General features: G+C 41.1%; 1 protein-coding gene across 1 annotated transcript; it reads left to right on the top strand.

Moving 5' to 3' along the window:
• The first annotated feature begins 15408 nt into the window (after positions 1–15408).
• On the top strand, positions 15409–19997 carry LOC147799799 (fibropellin-3-like). The gene is made up of 4 exons (XM_087130091.1): positions 15409–15740; positions 15881–15997; positions 16388–16501; positions 18452–19997. The coding sequence occupies exons 2-4, from the start codon at positions 15889–15891 to the stop codon at positions 18793–18795; spliced, it is 567 nt and encodes a 188-aa protein (XP_086986217.1). The 5' UTR covers positions 15409–15740; positions 15881–15888; the 3' UTR covers positions 18796–19997.
• The last annotated feature ends 850 nt before the right edge of the window (positions 19998–20847 follow it).

Raw genomic sequence — 20847 nt, forward strand, 5'->3', positions numbered from 1 at the left:
CCGACCGCCACAATATGTAGGCACCGGGCCCAGTACGCTATAATCCCTTCCACCCCAGTCGGTGGGAAGCCAGGTTCAGTCTGGTTACTCAAGCATATAACCCCTCTTCGTCTGAACTGGTGACTGAGGGTTGAACAGTTGGCAAAATAGATTGAAGAATACCAGGCACGAGTGTGAGGGAAAGGGGGACCCCCCAAGTTAATGCACAAGCTGTATACCCTAAAGCTATTGTGCCTACTACACCCCTCAGAAATCGGAAAGGAATTCCAAAGATTCCATCAACACAAAAGAAGACACAATAGAGCGGGGATTCCCCTTTCCCACATATCTTGCATCATATGGATTGAAGACTGAACCTTGTTGGAGGATTAGTCAGCCAAGTGGGATGTACCAAATTGCTTTATTATTGTCATCGGCCAAAGTGTGACACAAAGCCCCAGTTGAGTGGATCCATGCCCGCTCGGGCAATCCAAAGTCCCAATCCTCTCGGAGATACCGGACGGACTCCCCTAGACAGTCTGGGAAGGGATTCTACTACACAGAACTTTGATTTCCATTGATCACAATAAATTAACAGAAGTGTTGGATTAAAAAGATGATTTTCTTGTGGTCCTTGACGTGTTAATGAATTAAGTAAGTAGTTTATCATATTTATGTATTTTTGGATGGCCAGTTTATACGTGTAAGAGTGGAGGCATAACCAATTATCTTTTGAGGGGGGGCAAATGTAGAGTGTGCTTTTTAACCCTTGTCAACCTTTTGAAGAAGCAAGGCTAAATTAAGGGGGCTTTTTGCACGATGTGGGAAAAGGAATAGCCAACCAATCGTTTTCTCATTATATTAAATAAATTAGGGATGCCCTGTTTGCATGCCACAGATCCACCAATGATGTAAAGTTTCATGTACAATATTACTCATTTATAAAGCCCATGCAGCCATACATGTAAATACACTGTATGGGTCGTGCAATTCACCGTATCTGGTAATTACTGTCCTTTCAATGCAACCATGGTCAATGGACCTAATACATACACACTAGCATTTGCTTTTTTGTAGGCTATTGGTTACGTTTTTAAACAAAAGCAAAACCTTATTTCTTGCAAACAAACACTATTCAAATGAATAATTGCCTAAAAACAACCATTTGCTTGAAATGTTACACGTTCTCTGTTAAAATTTCTATTCTGACCTCTTGCTTGGTAAATATTCAACACATCATAGAAACTCTACCAGGGCCGAGCTAGACCTAAAAGTGTACAGAAGTACACCTGAGAATGATTTTCACCAAAAGTACACTCAGTTGCTGGTCACACTTGTCAGCAATTTGATCATTACTCTGTGTAGCCATTTTGGAAAGTGCGTAGGGACGCACTTCTCCTGTAAACAGCTTTCGCTTTTAGGCACGCCCCACTGCACACCAGGAGGACTTGTGAGCAATTTACTTGGCAATCTTGAGAAAAGCTCTTGGTTAGAGAAAAGGGTTATTTATACGTTTTTAGCAATTTGCTTTCGCTTTTTCTTCTGCGTCATGAGCGTTTGCTTTTGCCAGGTGCTTCTGCTGATTAGGAATTGCTAGTTTTACAAACTGAGGCTGGAAAGGAAAATAGCCTGCTCCCTTTTATCAATATGTGAAGTTGTACTGCTATCACCAATGGGTCTACAGGGAACATGACAGGGTCTGTGGGATCTTACGTACGCAATAAGTGGTAATGATTGCAATAGCAAAGTGATGACACGAAATATTGGAAAGGTAGACTGAAATATTTCTCAAACCAAAAAGGTTTATGTAACAAAATAATCAGCTGAGAAAAAACATCTTTAATTCAAATCATTTTGAATGAAGGTAAGCTCTGATCAGAAAACAGCATTGCTTTCCGTGGAGGCACTCAGATTTACAACGTGAGTCAAAGCAGCAAGCCACCAAACAGCCCACATCTGTATAGAGGAGGCAACGAGAAGCAGTTACAGTTTTAGAGGTGGGAGGAAAACCCCAGAGGAATATTCTGGGTAAAACCTATGAAATCAGTTTGGGACTGACAACTCAATCCAGAAGTGGACCGAGCCGGGATTAGAAACTGGACCGCAGAGGTCAAAGGCGAGGAAAGAAGCACTACACCGACCTGGTGGTATTTTATAACTATGAAGATGAAGGTGAACAAAAGACATTTGAAAAAGTAACCAAAAAATCGGCAATACAATAATTCCATACATCAAATTGCTGGTATCAATACATAATGGATGTTAAAAATTCAGTCCGACGTAAAAAGTCCATTTTGTATGACCTGGTTTATTATTTTGATAATCCTAAAATAATAAGTGACTCCATTACCCGAAAGGTATGCTGTAACTGAAAAAGTACATTTTCTGTGCCCATAGCTAGGAGAGACAAAGAATGGACATACGCCCATTCGTCGTTACGTAAACTGTTGTGACCGATCCCAAGACAGTCATGATTGGTGGAAATTGACCTATGGTCATGGGAGGAGCTTTAAATAAAGATTTTTGCCTTTATGTCATCTATAACGGCAAGAGTAGACGTAGGTCTATTAAACGAAAGGCCTTGCTAGCTCTCAGCCATTCCTTTCGAAAGAAGTTTCAGAAATGACCCTCTGTTTTTTTCCTTGAGCCAAGATTTGTAATTGAAGACAGACCATTACGCAAAATATGGTTCATCTGTAAAGTCAAAAGATTCAACAATGGCACAACCCTTGAACGCCGTATTCATATTTTGTTGGTTGATGCTGTTGTTGGGAGTAGCCGTTTTTGCCTCTGGCCTCAAGGGTTGTCGGTTCCCCCAAACTATGTACGCGGCGGAAAATCGCACACTGGAAGGATTTACATACGCACGTACACCTGTCCGCTCTCGTGTCATCTGTGCACGGGACTGCAGCATGGATGAGCGTTGCGTGTCTTTTAACTTCAACGACTGCAACACAGTGTGCGAGTTGAACCTTGCGACAAGGCAGGAGTATCCAAGAGACTTCAACGCAACCCAGAGGACTGTGTACTTTGATGAAGACAAAGACAGGCGTCCTTACTCGCCGGCAGATGCTGATGGCTGCCTGATCTTGGATGCCGGTAAGTTGTGGTTGCAGATATCACGGAGGAAGGATACAGGAGTTCCAGCTCTGGTACTTCAAGGCGTTTGATGATCGTTGCTTTCCAGTCAGACGAATGACAGAAAACATTCCAAAATGCACGATTACTGCCTGGAGCTTAGCCGGACAAACAGGGTCAATAACATCCCAGTGATATGTGTAGCGTTTCGCTTGCAATTAACTACAACATATCGCTGTGAAATTCAATTTCCTGTACTCCAATACACACAGTTTTAAGGATGCAGATTACCACCGATAAATTGCGGCGGCGATCACAGGGTACGAAGGGGTTTTATGGTTGTGAAACAGATGGTTCGTAGTAAGCGCACGCTGCACCTTAGCTATGGACATAGGCCAGGAACTGCCCGGGCAGTTCGAACTCCTTCTGTGTCCTTCCTCCATGATATAATTGTAGCTTACACCAAAGTCCATCCAATAGTCCAGTTTAGGGCCGTCCATAAAGTATGGACGCACGAAGGGGAGTGTGTGCGTGTAACATACACAAACCGACAATTTGCTTTTAAAGAATCTTCATCATATCAATACACTTTATCATACAAATAAATAACATAATCAGCTTTTGTGATTCGTTAAACTAGTCAGAAAGTATTTTTCACCGTCCAACCCACCATTTATCCTTTCGTGCCAACGTCCATTATTGGTAAACTGCAACATTACTCATAACAAAATGACTGACATCTTCCGGAAACGTACGGGTGCCCTCTACATGCATAAGAGAAACAAAGGCACCAGGATTTTTTAATTCAATAACATCTTTTTTAAGCTGCCAATTAAATATTTTCCAGGGCCGTTACTGAAGAAATATCGATATAAAAACCTGTTATTACTTTGTCTTTAAGAAGCGACGTGCAAATCATACGCATTTCGTGCGTGCGTACTTTATGGACGGCCCCTTACGACTAAGTGACCTGGTATCTCAGATTCTTCAGTGAGTCTACGACATTTCCTTCCGCCATTGCTAGGATTTTAAACAGAAGCATACGCCAAAAGCTTGGTGTCTGCAACATACAGGACACCAACATTCTTCAACGTTATTTTTAAAACATTTCTTTCCATTTTGATTTGAAACTGCTGAATTCCACCCGACCCGACTACCCACCGTTACTTATAAGTGAGGCCTGTGCAGCAAATAGCCTGCAAGAGCTATGGTGCTTTAACTTATAAGTAGCGGTGGGTAGTCGGATAGGGTGTGAATTAAGTATTTCGTGCTACGTCACAGTGACGTCACGAAAGCACACCCAAACTACATAAGAGTTTGTATCAGTTTAAAAGGTTTATATTTATATCCCATACTGCCTAGAAGATATTAACCGATGCATGTATTCCAGGTCTTTCCACGAATTTATGCATTTAAAATAAAGATGACATTTGACCTTTCATTAACTGAAGAAGGTCAGGGGATTTTGAAACCCAGATAGAATTTTTGCCCAACTCTAGTCAACATCTTTCAGATCTCAAAATATTAATACCCTATAAATGTATCTGTTCATGAGATAGAGCTGATAAAGAAGACGGAAATGAATCGCTACTTATTAAATATTCTGATGACGCAATCATGACGTAACACGTATATGTATATCGTCACCGTTCTCAGGAAGAGACACCTTGGCTGAAATCGTGCACTTTACAAAATGAATAGACAGACTCAAAGCTGCACCGCTTTGTTGGCCTTCCCATCTGTTCTGTGTTTTTGAAAATTGCCACAAAAAAGGATTGGTATGAATATTATACGGGTTCAACTCCACTCACTGGAACGGCAGGTTTCGTGACTAAGCGCACCGACTGTGAAAATAACTGATCCATTAGCACGTGTCGTTGACCTACGAGCAGAGTTTGTTGTATATTGTCAATCCAATCTTAAACTGCGTAGCGTTCGAGTTTCTGCTAAATGAAGAAATTGTTCGTGTTTTTTTCTGTGAATTTCACTTCTATACAAGGTGGGTGCTTTTTTTTAAACTCTACCCTTACTGTACAACTTGAGGGGGGTCATATTTACTGAGAGGATCAGCTAAGTGGTGATAAAATATTGCAATGTCCATATATCTTCTTGTCTGTCCGTTTTCAATGGAGCACACTTTCAACTTCAATGCAGGTATTCATTTTAATGACAGTGGAGTATCTCCACGTTCGGCGTGGATTTCCGCCTTTATCACGTAACCATTTTCAAACTTGAGAAATAATTTGTTCGCTATAATCTCACAAAGTCAACAAAACAATACATCAATGTAACCACAAATAGGTGTTTTCTGGACTTCTTGCAACTATCTAGCAATATTTGGTGACAATCGAATTTTGTCTAACATACGGATCAGAAATTGTATTTCTAGTAGTGAAATCATAACATCGAATCATTCTTACAAGAAAAGGGACTTCTACTTTAATGATCAGGGGTCATAAAGAATTCCGAACACCTTGTTTTGTTTAGAAAATATGAAACACATTAAACTCAAATGTGATGTCATCGTGATGACGCGATTCACATCTTAGTATAAGGACTGATGATTATGTCCCGTTTTAAGTTGATACCACATACTGTTCTGCAGAAAAGGAGTGAAGAATCATCGTCAAGAAAACAAAAAGACAAACAGCAGCAGGAGAACGAACTCACACAAAACAACGGGTGCTTCGGGTTAAGCCCAACCACATGAGGGTGGGCTATACTTGCTAGAGTTGGTTCTGGTCCGAAGCAGGGACGCAAAGCAGTCAAATAAGAGGCTTTGTCTGTTTCTTTGTCTTTCTTAAACTGGACTGCAAATATCAAGTGAGATCAGGTCAGAGTTATATACATATTTAAAGCAATTACCATACGTTGCCAGAAGTCAAATGAGTATCCCCGTTAAATGTACTGCACTGGAGGAGAGCCCCAACAGTGTTATTTACGAAATTACATGGTCTTTTCCCTCAAAAAGTCAATAGAAACTTCAGTTTTGTTTTTAATATATAGGGTCTCAGCCATGTACTGCTGAAGTGCTTGACTGCAAAAATGCTGATGGTCAGTGGAACGATTGTGCTGATGGGAGTAGTGATGAAGGAATTTGTGGTAAGTTTGACTTCATGGCTCAGGTAAACCGACAGCGTTTGTAAAAACATGACCGTCACGGTAGTTTGGTATGGAAAAGTTACGTTCCACTTTAATTTCAAAAGGCGACCAAGGTTTACTTCATGCTATTACGCGTGCCTGCACTCCTACTTGGCATTAAGTGTTTTAGGTTCAGTGTTTTAGTGTTTTAAGTTCATTGCTCATTTCAAACGGATTTAGTTGTATTGCGATTCATATAAAAGTGATTTTTAAGCATAATGATTTTCTTAATCCAAATCTCACTGGGTTTTAAAATACGTAGCTTCTCTGGCAAAATTATAATGTTTTTCGGATTTGTGACGTCACCAGGGTGCGGTATGGGGAATATGTACATATTTGGTATGTTCAAAGACCACATTTGCTGATGGCTAGTGATTTTTAAACGTTTAAGACCGACCGGGTTATGGCTTTCGACCAATCCATCCCGAACAGAAGCCTCCCCAGCGTCCCCCAGTTATAAATCAAGCCGGGAGTTGGTCGGGAGTCTTCACTTTGCTGGCAGCGAAGCAATTGCAACGCTTGCGTTTCACAGTTGTTCGTGAACTAGCCACACGCAGAGTTACTACTAGAGGATCCCCCGTTGCTAGGAAAATTGCGCCCACTCTTGGCCCATTGAGGCCAACGATGGAGATCAACACTGTCCAAAGCCATGCGTGCAAGGCGGCCAAACCGTGTCCGAAAAGGCCTTCCAAAGCTACAGCAAAAATATTTTCGGAGCAACGGAGACCCCTTTGGTCAGAACTGAACTTCGCTGGTTCACGAACCACTTGCAAATGCACGCCTCACAGTCGAATTGCTAGCAACAAATTGAACACTCCCGACCGATTCTTTTCAACCAATGAAGGGGTGCTTCTGCTCGAGACGGATAAAGACTCTTCAAGACAGAGACCACTGGTAATAAGTCACTGCGTATTACATGTAGCGTACGCAGGCTTAATCGCAGCAGTAGCCGGTTTCCGGAACTACATAAGACGCCCACAAAAGATGTTTTAGTCGTCCTGATTCAACGACTCTGCCTCACGGTCGTGAATCCTGAATAGGCTTCAGCTACGAAATCGCCTAGTACGTAGTCCTAAGCTCTGCGTGTCGTTAACGTAGGGGATTGGTGTGTCGCGGGGTTATTTGGCGGTGCGGTAAGAGTTCCTTGTTTGAGCATTAAGGTCGATTCCATGGGCCGATCGCTTATCTCCCATCGTGTGTTCTGATTGAGTGACGTAGCCCCGAGAGGGCGTTGTAGATTTATTCAGGTCCCTGTAGGGTGTACCACTACAAATAAATTCCCATAGACAGCAGTGATAAGTCCCATATAGTTCACAAATATTTTAAAGAATACTCACAACTCTAACAGGTGTTCAGGCTGCACAGAAAAATGATGTTCTACATGTCCTCTTTCATTTTCCTTTCAATTTTCGGGGGGTTGACCAATGAATTTTTGAGAAATTTTCAATAGAAGCAGACTACCCTTAAAATGGAGAACATGTCCCTGTCCAGAAAAGTAGCCTTTTTGAAAAACCATCCCTCTGCAAAATGGCTCAAATAGTGCCACTTTCGGACCCAATTGCATCCAAATTGCTCAGGATTGGAAGTCCGGCCCAGAGGTTCAGTCTCAGATTTCTTCAATTCCCCAATTCCATGGCTCTCAGGACCCTCTTATATCAAATATTTTGAGTCTATAACTTTTATTAATGAGCTTGGCGGACATATTTCTGGCCTAAATACGAGGGTGCACCCTTTAAGGTCACTAGATGCACACAAGTAATGGCGGGGCCCACTACTCCGGGCGGAGTCTGGTCAATCCTCCTGTTCTCTAGCGCCCTCTGCTGGTATGTAAGGGTGATGGAGCGTTAAATAAACCAGCTACCATTTTATTTGTGCACGTAAGTCGGACATCCAAGGGTTGTTCATTGTGGTCGAGTTTGGAGGTCTGTTCTTGACACGGGTTTCGTGTTCTTGCGCTCAAACGGCGGGAACACGACCCAAGAACACTGTTCTCGGAACAGGATCACGCACCACCTCCTCGTCAGGATTTTACACGAACACACGGAAAAACTCGTGAGATTTGATTTTTGAACAGCCGCAAAAAGTACCGATATGGCTTTAAAAAGCCGAAGACAATGGAAAGTTTTGCAAAATTAACATTAATAATTTCCATGACAGACATGAATTTTTTTAATGGAAAAATGTAAGCCCAGATATCCAACATTAACTCTCGAAGAATGCACAAGGACGCTGCCATGTTGCATGTTGCTTGCCACAAATAACTACTAGCGCTAATAACCGGTTATACATTCCTGGCGTTCGAGCGACCGACCCGCGAACTACAAAATCGAGCTGTTTGTGAACAAACGGGAACAAGCCGCCCGAACTCGGCCCCTGAGTCACTTTCGCGTCTTGGCTACATCACAAAGCACTGGGCAAACACGTCAGACCCCCCGGTGCCCAACACCCTAATCAAATGGACTTTCCAGTCTGGGACGGTGTACTTCAATCCCAACAGACTCGTCCCTAGCCGCTCAGGGACTTTCAGGTATATCGTCCGACGTCACGCCCTGAGGAGGAGGGCGCCCTCATCCAGACCGCCGTCGGAGGGCATGAGGGCACAACATGCATATAGGCCTAAATGTACCACGAACCCGTTAAAATAATGGGCCCCTTTTTACAGCAGAAATGCCAAAGAGAAATAACCTAATAAGAAGCACAATTTCATTACTTTATAAACCATGTTGTCATACACTGTCACAGGGCTCATGCTCATCAATGTTACAGCGAATGAGTCGGCCATGATAGCCTCCCCGTCTTATCCCAACGACTACGCCAACAATCTGGACATCGTTTGGATATTCCGGACAGAGGCCGACTGGAGGATGCTCATCCATTTCGTTTCGTTCAGCGAGAGCAGTTACGATTTTCCCTGGGCTGGGGATGGAAATTACTGGACAAATTCCTTCACAGTCCCCCTCCAATGGAATGAAAACCATTGTCCACCTCTCTTGGTGTCCAGTGAGAACTTGATGTGGATAAGGTTTACGTCAGATTACATTATAACCTCAGGCGGGTTTGCTTTATCTGTTCAAAGCGTCTCAACAGGTAAACGTTCTTTATCTGTTTATCCGCTGGCATTTTAAGTTCAAATAAAAGATGTGAGTCAAAAAGCATAATTACTGAATGTGGGTACGGTCAATCCTTTGTTGGCGAATGACCTTTTGTGTTAAATTTCCATGCACGTAGCATTGGGATCTTGGCTCAATTTCATGGCGCTGCTTACAGCAGAATTCTGCGCTGGCAATCTCCATTCTGCGCTAACCGCGCAAGAAGAAAAATTCCGCGCTAACCCTTTAAGCACAGAATCCTAACGGGATGTACGCATGCGCACAAGCCAAAATTCCTCGCTAACCCGTGAAATACGCCGTAAGCACAGAATTGTTTGCTACATTAAGGGCCGGTTTTTCGCTTGCAGTAAACAGCGCCGTGGAATTGGGCCCTGACGGTGTGCACGTTTGGTCACAAACTTTTGCACGTTCTAGCTTTGACGCTCTGACTGAGATGAGACGTGCCAATATCCTTCCGCCCTGCCATGGCCTTATGCCAGAGTTATTACTTTTATTTAGACACAGATGATCGGGTAACCACAAGAAGACGCTATAGAATCTTTTCTGGTCACTCGTGGTCCTAGGGAGCATGGACTTTCACAAGGGACTACCTTATGCCCGTTCATAAGTGTTTTGTAACACATCTTTGTCTAACGTAAAACTTTGCTGGATTTTACAACCTAGGTGTGTAACCCTAAACGGGTCGGGTTATTTTGAACAATCTCACCAGGAAGGGGGGATTCCTCCCCCCCTCCCGAGCTTAGCTGTGTCGCGCCTGATTTTGTTTTTAAACTTGGTATACATTCCTTATCGCTACATTATGGGTGCGTTCGATTAGCTGCCCTGAACACACCAGTGTTACACTCAAGGGAAGCCTCAAAATGAGGCTTATCGAACGCTGCAGTGTGTTTTCCAAGGCATTCTGGGAAAAAGGTCAAGTCCCCGCCTCGTTCCATCATGTACGTCCATGCTCGAACAGTCCATCCGTGACATCATTACACTTGGGCAGCCTCCAGAGACCCACTCGCCAGCTGGGGTAGTGGTGATTGACACCAGGGCAGGCACGAACATCACGTGATGGCTAAACGAACGCTCTCGTGTAAGTTTGACTTACAGGTGTAAGCTGATCGAACGCACCCTATGTGAATTTTGAACAGAATCAGGGTGCGTTACGTATACGATGCGTTCATGCGTTTCACTGTCACGGACACAAAAATCGACTCCATTTTAACGCAACACAAGCGCGTACTTCCGTCAAAATCGCCCCTGGAGCGATTTCAACAGATACTCAGTGCTTGGCGCAAGCGTTAACGCGCATATGGATAGGCAAAACGCGTGCTGCGCAAAAACGGCATGTTCGATTTTCGCAAATTTGGCGTCAAGATGACCGCAAAAGGTTGCACTAAAAACTCTTTTTTTTTGCTCAACTCCACAATGCACTGTGGCGATATTGGAACAAATCAAAGGGGCTGATCCGGCCCCTAGCTCTTTCAGGATTTATCTGGTTCATAAGTGTGAGGTCACTTCAGTGTAACCACTGCACATAGTGCTCATCAAATGGAAACTTGCAATCGGTGGTGAGTGCGCAGTAGGATGAAGTCACTGACGACCCAGCTGTTTATCAACCATAAAAGTTATAAGCAAGACAAAAATCAAAGAAACACTTTAACATTCCCTAGATTCATTTTTTTTTAGTTTCTTTCCTCACTGTTTTCGTCATTTGAGGTCGCTGTAACCGATGCATTTTATTATCTGCTGCTTCGGTGTACTGGCGAAGCAGCTATTGCTTTCGTTAAAGTTTTTTTATTTATTTATTTCTGATGACCAACAACGGTTACCCGCCACTTACAGGCATCCATGAGAAATGAATAAAATCTCTAAATTAAAGAATGTACAAATAAATTATACAAATAACCATAAAATTAATAAAAATTAAAACACAGATATTCCATTTTTTGAGTACTTGTGACTGACCTGGCACTAGTCTCTTGCTGTATTCGAATCTATTGTTTGAAGCCAGATCGAGATCTTTGCTGATTTTTGGAAATCAGGCTGGCAGACGTGCTGGTAATTAGCCCTTTTCAGGCAAGTTGGACATTAGGAGGGCGCTATTTCGTGGGTAAATTCAGAGTTGTTTAAAGAGACAGTTTTGAGCTTGAGTGTTTCAATTGTTGGAGCCAAAATGATGGACCATGCATTAGTGCACGTGGGCAATTAGCTTCAGTAGTTGCATTCTGCGCTGTATACAGTTAATGTACAGCCATTTTGGTTCCAAAGTCTGAAGTTCTCGCCACAGTCTCTATATAGAGTTCTGGGTAAGTTTGGAGTTTGAACAAAATTTTTACTCCAACAAAATAGCTTCCTTATTATGTGTCCGCAGCACCTCAAATCGACATAGCCGTAGCTTTTCCAACCCATTGAAGCCTAAAGCTTTCTGACTAGTTACAGCGCCCTCATATGATGAGAAGACTAAACCACAACTAGAAAACTTGATCTTAGGAAACTGAGTGCTTATTGGTTAAATGGTGTATTAAATCAGTTCAGTTGCAAAACCCGGAGAAAGTGTCTACTCCTATTCTAATTTTGGGAAGGGGGTGTGAGTGACCTTTTCAGGCCCGGGAGTAACCAGAAGAGGGTCCGATTTCCCCTGACAGATATGTTTATTATGGATACCTGATTAGTTGATTTGTAAAGCTTTTCTTATATTTATTCAGGAGTCAGCTGCGCTCAGGATGAATTGAGCTGTGGTTCTCATTGTATCGACAACAAACTGCAGTGCAATCGTTATGAGGACTGTATCGACGGTAGAGACGAAGAAACCTGTGGTAAATAAGTGGGGCACTTCCTGGTGTCAAAAAGTCCTGTCAATAAAACCTAGCGACTACTGAGCTATCTATCCGAATAAGTGAATGGAACTCTTCCTGCCTCCTCACTCTCAAAGCGGCATTGGATGGTCACACCTGTGTAAAATAAATGTGCCACTGTCAGTTGCGTAACTACGGGAGGTGGTGGGTACAGCGACTTTTGTATATGCCACAGTTTTCGTCTTTTAGCCCACTTAAAAATTGTATAACTTCAAAGAAAAATGAGAGATTTGCGAGGTTTCTGTCATTTCCCTTCATTCCCCATTTTAGACAGCCCCCCGAGGTAGTCTTACCCCTCAGAAAGGCCATGAAAAGCTATAAAAAACAAAACATTCCCAAGCCCCCCCCCCGAAAAAATACAGACGATTCACAGTAGCGTGCCTCCAAGAATTTGCAACGCGTTGGCCAATCACAATGCCCGAATTCCGTCGACCCTTTCGAAACCCGCATGGGGTCGACATTGTGATTGGCCAACGCGTTACAAACTCTTAGAGGCGCGCTACTGTGAACAGTCCGTCCTTTAATACTTGTCCCTTGTTGTTCACCATAGGTTGTGTTTATGATTCATGTTTCCACAACGGAACATGTCAACCAGTCGGGAGGTCCAGCTTCAGCTGTGAGTGTCCTGTCGGTTTTGAAGGCAGAAGATGTGAAACTGGTAAGAGGTGTGATCTCAAGTCGTCCGTGAGCTGGTACAAATGTTTCATTTTTGGATCCGCTTACAGATCTAGCAGCTGAAATCATTCAATGTAATTGCTTGCTTCAAAAGCAATTGAAGTACGTCAGAGAGGTAACGTCAGTGGAAAGTAAAGTTTGCAGTAGATACTTTATCAAATGAGTTATCAAAGTTTACAAAAAAATGGGTTTGCCTTCTGACGCCACCGTCGTTTATTTATTTATTTATTTTTCGTAAGTGCAGTGGCTGGTGAATTTATGACTGATCTCACCAAATGTAAAAGTACAAAAGTAAAAATTCCATCCAGCACGTGTTGCAGAATCTCTAAGAGCCATCCAATGCTCATTTCGAAGTTCTACCAACTGACTAAGGTGATATTTTGCGAAGCCTTGGCGGTTCATTAATTTACGAATACTGGACATTGTGTGAGGGGTCTTTATATCTCAGCTTTCATTATCATTGCTTTTATATACCTTTGGTAACAGCGACCATCTCTGTCGGTAGCAACGAAACAGTTGAGGTCACGTCGTCCAGTTATCTGGCCAGTTTTCCAGTATGGGTAAATATCAAATGGATCATCCGGACGGAGCAAGACAGGAAGATTCTCATTTCTTTTGGGGATTTCACCACTGATTATGCTGATGTTTGGATGATCGGGGATGGGGATGTTATCACTTGGTCTACCTTCTTGTCATGGCGTCAGACACGGCGTCAACTGCCGAATCTACTTTCGAGAGGCAGTGTCATGTGGATTTCTCACCGTACAATCCGAGGATTTTCCTTCATTGCTGCTTCTGTGGAGCCCACACGTATGTGAAAATCATGTGGAGGTTTATACTGTTATTTGCGTAAGCTGAAATCTGTTTATTTGTAGCGATTAAACAAGGCAGACAATGCTTTCAAACAAATATTTGATTTCTTTAAGACCTTGGTTAGGGAAGATTTAGAAGATCTAAACTTGCATCGTTAGAACCAGTAGATAATATTGTACAAATCTGATTCACCGAACCTGCAATTTTGCTATAAAGTCGGTAATATGAGGTCGTCATGGCTCAATAAAAAGCTCAGTACGAGGACAGCAAATATTGGTCAAACGAAAAAGCCACATAGAATCAGCTACATGAATTGTTCACGTCATAATGTATTCCAATACTTGTTTTCTGTTGTCGACAAGAATAAGAAAAACAGTCAAACGTCAGCGTCCCCATTTCAGTGAGTATTGTGAATCTTAAAAATGCGGGTTACTTTGCATCAAATAACTTTTTGACGAAGCTGTATTAGGGACATGGTGAATTTTTTGTCTTCTTAAGCTAACTCGTACGTATGACTTGTATGTCGTTCGTACGAGTGAGCTCAGAGAGAAAGAAAAACAAATTCACTATGTCCCCAATACAGCTTCACAACTACTAGAACACTGAAGGTGATGTAACTATACATAGGCCTACACATTGCTTCTGTGGCGACTGAACTGAAAGTGTGGCCCTGCAGTGTAGTTTAAAGAATGGTTGCCTGTGCCTAGCCTGCGTACCGGTAAACACTAAAATACTTGAATGCCTTGGCCAAAATTAACTTGCTAAGGAGACGTGGGACTACCGATGTACACCTCTTTGCAATGTGCCAATGATTTCAGTGCACGAAAAGTCGTCATAATTTTCAAACTTTTTTTTATTAGTGTTGACGTGTTCTCCCGATGAATTTGCATGTGGCCAGTCCTTTTGCATCAATGGGTCGTCACGATGTGACTGGTATAACGACTGCATCGATTACAGAGACGAAGAATCCTGTGGTAAATAAAAATATTATAAACCAAAAAAGAAATGTAATTACAGAAAAAGGCTTCAAGTATATATGAGAAGTCCACAGATATTATACAGGGAAATGAACAAACATTCTTGATTTAGATATATTCTTGATAACTAAGAAACGTGTCTGGTCACTTGCACTGACTGTATTCATGAAGAAACTGTCGTTATTGTGTAGGTTTTTTGTACATTTCTGAATAAACAAAATACATATTAAATGTTAAAATAAATAGTAATTCGAAATATGAAAAGAGGTAAATATGTTCCTTAAATGCACTATGATATGGCTTTTGAACATTTCTATATAAAGATAAACTCATTTCTCTTTGACGACAATGAAAAGGGGTGAATATTAATTATAAAAACTACGGGGAAACTCAAGTCATGCTTAACAGATAAAATTCTCAGAATGAAGGGGTAAAGGAGACTGTTGTTATCTTGATAAGGACGGAGAACCACAAGATTGAATTTTTTTTTTATATTATAGTCAATGTCCCAATTAACGGAAGTTGCCTTTGTGGTATTTATAGGTTGTGTATTCAACTCGTGTCTGAATAACGGAACGTGTCATCCAGTAGGGAGCTCTGACTTCAGATGCGAATGCCCTGATGGATTTGATGGTACAAGGTGTGAAAAAATTGGTAAGGATACCTATCCCACGACCAACTGAAACTTGAAACTCTTAGCTGGTGTGCTGCGAGTTTTAAAGCTTCGTTCTGTGGTAGTTGATTGAATTTTCAATAATGACCCTTTTCTCTGCATTCTGTAGTAATGTTAAACATCAGCATCGAAGGAAACGAAACAATTGAGGTCACATCACCAGGCTTTCCGGACGGCTCTCCATGGGTATTCAATATCTACTGGATCATCCGGACGGAGGAAGACAGGAAGATTCTCGTTTCTTTTCGCAATCTCACCACTGACCATTCTGATCACTGGAGTGTCGGAAACGGAGACATAGTAGATCAGTCAACCTTTTTGTCATGGGCCGACCGACGGCGTCAGCCGCCGGATCTACTTTCGGATGGAAGCGCCCTGTGGATTTTGTTTTCTTCATCGTATCGAACTAGACCAACTTTTCTTTTCACCGTTACAAATGTGCCATCCACAGGTACTCGTATTTTTAAACGTTTCATATTTCTGCAGACAATCAAATCGAATAGAGTTGGCTCGTTCTGTCTTACTCATTGAGTACCCTTCACATGATAATGTTATCAAGATTTTGAACACCTCCGTTTTGGCTTCTTCCAGAGGTGTTGATGTGCTCTGATGATGAACCTAAATGCGGGCATTCCTTCTGCATCCGTGACTCCATGCGATGTGACCGTCATGGCGACTGTTTTGATAATAGTGATGAAGATGCCTGTGGTAAGCCTAAAGTATTTAAATTTCATCATGCATTCGGTCCTCACCCTTTCTCCCAGAGTCTTTCTGATCTGGCAACATTTACCATATTTATTTAAAATTCAAAATTTAACAAAAGATTAACACATTTCCAGAGACATAAAGATTGAAAATTAAAACACTGAACCATTTTTGGAAATCGTCTTTAAAGCACTAATGTTATTAGCAATTTTGATGAAAATGTCATTTAAACAACCAGTCTTAAATAAATTGATTTAGCCAACATAATCATATACTTATTCCATTCTTCAACTCACCTTTTGAGCAGTATCAACATTTTGCCAAGGACTTTTTAGCGTTAACACGTTGTACATGTTTATAAGACTTGTCAAGCTCCTTTCCGGTTGTACTTAGGTTGTGTATTCAACTTATGTCTGAACGGCGGGACTTGTCAACCAGTCGAAAGCTCTGACTTCCGCTGCAAATGTCCTCTCGCCTTTCGAGGCGACACATGCGACCGGAAAAGAGGTGACTTCAGTTCTAAAACTCAGAATCCACCCAGAGCTATTGGTTAAAAAATAGCTGCAATATAAATTTTAATGTAGGTCTTCCCGGCCGAATAAGTTGAAAGAGCATTCAAATTCATGAAAGTGCATTTACATTTGAGCGATTTCTCGAAGCCCGTTACTCCCATGGTTGATTTTCGAAACTTTGCGCATTCAGTTTCGATTGTGGACGTCCAATCATGCACTTTCAAGGATTCAGTTTAGTAACAGTATCATTCAATTTCACGATGCACAAGCGTCACTCAATTTCGCCCTGGGCGACTGGGAGGTGGATTCTTACCCAAATTTTACTTTCATATCCGTCAATGGGCACTCATATTCGCAATGTTAGCTTTTCAAAGTATACGTACCCTAAGTATTGGAGAAAAGATAGAGTTTCTGTGTAATTATGGTACATGTACAGTTCCAGAGACATCTTGATCGCTGGCGATATTTGCCCCGGATCTTTATTATCCCCAACCTTTCCATTTAACTTATACTTGTATACTTTTGTTCTGTTAAATGCTTATGGGGATAATATCGTGTTGTTATTTTTTTTTGTAAGTAAAAAATTTCGGATTACACGAAACCAATTTGGTCTTTTCTTTTTATAAATCTTCAAGCAGGAAAAATACAAATTACAAAATTACTGCTGAAAATATTGAGTATTTTGTCATTGTTTTAACAATCATTTAACCAGATAAGAAGAATTTGATCATTTCTTTTTCTCGTTTTAAGCAGAAATAAATATGTACATTATAGACAAGAGGGTGTACCATCAAGGTGATATTAGTGTACTGAGAGAGATTTTCTGCGAGTGAAACCCCTCTTCTTCATGATGGAGTTTGAATAAATTGGTCAAGCATAAAACATTTCAAATTTGTAAATTAGACTTCGATGAAAAACATTGTACGGATGTCAGAAATGCTCGCCTATTTACGAAGTCGAATGCCTATTACGAGTACCACAGAGTGACCGTGCGAATTTGACTTCTGCTCTGGGGGTTTTCTAAACTGAATAGCGACTCAAACTTTGCTGTTTCACAGGAATTTGCAATCGCGTGCTCATGGAGTTAAATTGAATGACTATTTTGGTCGATTGAATGTTGATCTGGATCTTCAATCAATTTCGCGCTAAATTGAATTAGCCTGACGTTAATTGGAGCGCCAATTTTAAAAAGTTGGGCGAGAAAACCTATACAAACCTCTGAAATGCACCTTCGTGTTTTCGTTTACCCTATTTTCATTGTCACTATTCTAGAGGTTTTTTGTTCCTTTTTGATTTAATGCTGAACAGATTTCCATATTCATGAAGAAAACTATGATTCAGACCGGGAAGATAAATCCAATGTTGCATTTGCGTGCGCTCCAAATAGTGATTTTTGTTTCAGATGCTGTTTGTCAACGATTTCTTTTACTTTGTGAGTGTAGCAGCAATTAAGGTAGCATGTGGCCATTTCTGAGAAACGTTTTCAGTTAGTAAATTTTGGGTTCACAATTTAAACGGAAAAACGTAGTCACGGAAACAATTTTCCCGAGATGACATCACAAAACAGCGCACTCCGAGCAGCATGGGTAATTTCAAACGTTCAAATTATCGAATTACACTTTTCAATACGTGTAACCTAATACGGATGCCACTTAATTTTCATACATTGAAGAAGAGTGTAACGTTGCACGGTCGGATTTTGTATCAAAGAAAATTTCACTGCGGCTTCACTTTAACTTTTTTCAGTTCCAGATTTATGCAAGCACGCAATCTACTCTGTATACCCGTAAAATTTGTTTGGAAAAAGGTGTTACATGTGTGTGAACTAAATGAATTAACAGCTTACATTTTATTTAATTTTTGGTCACAAGAGTAAACAAAGGGCATAGTAATTTCCAAAACGAGAGTATTGTCTTGCTTTGACCTTTTGACATTTTTTCTTCAGATATGAATTTCATCAATCTTTCGGCAACCGAATCTGCAAGTATAGTCTCCCCGTCCTATCCCGACAACTACGCCAACGATCTGGACGTTTTATGGACCGTTCAGGCGCAGAACCATTCGAGGATACTGGTCGAATTCATAGCTTTCAAGACGGAGAAGTGTTTTGACTATCTAGGTATTGGGAACGGAAACAATTTTACACATTACTCCACAAGTGTCCTGTTGTGGAGTGGAAGCAATCTGCCTCCACGGGTGCTGTCCAAGGGAAACGTTATGTGGCTGAGATTTAAAACAGACTCGTTTGGTAGCAGAGGCGGATTTTCTTTGTTTGCTCGAAGTGTCTAATCACCTAGCCTACTTAATCTCAGTGGATTCCGTCTGCTTTAGGTTTTATGGAAGCGGTAAATAATTATTGCACACTGATATATGTACTAAAACGATAATTGAAGGGTCTCCATATCAGGCTGCTCAAAGCGTCTAGTCAACTATTCCACACATTGTGTGTTTTTTTCTGCTGTAGAAGTTTTATAGAAGTAATATATAGCTTTTGCAAACTGTGATACACGTTCGTAAACGACCGTCTGTTTTTTTTCTATGACTTTGATGTTTAAACACTGTTTTTCCCTTTTTGAGTGATATTAAAAGCATTTTAGTCGTTCGAGGTCTGAGAGATTCTTCACAATCTGCTTTAATTTTGCTCACAATACAAAGTGTGCAGACGTTGCATACATATATAGTGTGGACCTCTGCACAAAGAAGTCCACATAATATAGGGTAGGCTATGATAGCGTTGTGTGTGTGAGTTTGTTTCTGCATTCAATTGGGGACCCTGAACAATAGAGGACAATAAGGTCCCCGATTGACAGAGGGTCCCCGATTGACAACTGTGTACAAAACATATCGGTGGTCTTCTAAAAAAGTTGAAGTACAAACAAAAGAGGAACAATAGGGGGTCCCCAGTTGCAGGCAAATACACACTTATGTGGGTGTGTGATTCAATAGCCTATCCCCCCCTCCCAGGGTTTACGCCCATGCTGTAAACTACCGTTAGTAGACAATATAGCCAGACAGATATGTGAAATCTTTCAGCCTGGAATGCTGAAATTTGGAAGAAAAAAGAAATTTGTATACTTTTTCCAAGGCCTGGACCGACAACCTTTGGCTAATACAATTTCTTTAGATACCATGAATGTCAACGGACAGAACAAAATCGTCTAATTCGTGAGCAGTTGGAGGAGTCCGTTAACGGGTGAAAATAAAGAGCTACCGACGCGCCTTTGGTGCGCTCAAACACATTGACTCAAAAATAGATTTATTGACGTTTCCTAGATATTTTTTTCAAAGTATGGAATTCATAAAATGAAACAAGTCCATGGAATGATATACAAAGTAAAATGATTAACCCTTAAATAGGTCAATTTTGGAATTTTGGAGTCGTCAATTGGCTGGTTGATAAAGCATTGGCTGGCTGATGTAAAACACCTCATCTGTGTCAAATGAAGTCTTGACTCCTTTGGAATTTGCTGTCCCTGTTCCACATTATTGTTCACACTAATTTTCACTTAGGTTGAAGCTAATGCACAATTCAGAACCAAGAAGTGCACGTTTTAAATATCCAATCATAGGAATAATAACAATCGCATAATTTCAGTCAAAAGGTCAATCAATAGGCCTTCTCATCCTTTTACTTAAGTGATGCTGAACAGGTATGACTGTAATGTAACATAGACCTTAACATATAACTCAGTAAGGCTGTGTGTTGAGAGTGGACGTGTTTGTTCCTTAGTTTTCTTAAAAATTTTCACTGTTATCAAAAGTCACTCAAACATTGACAAAAAGCCTATTCTGCCTGTGTATATATATATTAACCTTTCTGTCAAGGTGCACGTAAAACCAATCATTGAAAACGTAGTAAAAGCGTGAAGTAGGGAGCAGGGAACACGACCAATAACAGCTTGCCCCACCCTTTGGCTGAATATTAACTGTTTTTTAATAGAAATTAAAACCTGTACATTTTCATTCTTTCTATCGTTCTATAGTTGTTTTCGCACACAAAGCTGCACTTTTTCTTCTGTGTTTTCACATTGAAATTTTTTCGTTGAAATTTTGCATTAAATTGACCTTTGATTTAAAACAGTGAATTGTTTCTCATCGTATTTACTGATTAATGAAGTTCCTATTGATGAGGATCGTTAGAAATGACAAGATCTTTTACGGTTAATTAGTTGAATAAAGTCACGAGTACATTAGCATGCAGTTGCACTGTATGGTAAATGTTTTACGCTGGTAAATGTTTTATTTAGATGGCCAACTAGAGTGGGGCTTGACCTTGACTGTCCCCAAGGGTGTCAGACTGGGGAACTGATCCACCAAGTTGAAGAGACAACGCACCCACAC

The sequence above is a fragment of the Acanthaster planci genome, linkage group LG02 (genome assembly GCF_054643075.1).
Source record: "Acanthaster planci isolate LZ-2023a linkage group LG02, COTS_SCS, whole genome shotgun sequence".
In the NCBI taxonomy this organism is placed as follows: domain Eukaryota; kingdom Metazoa; phylum Echinodermata; class Asteroidea; order Valvatida; family Acanthasteridae; genus Acanthaster; species Acanthaster planci.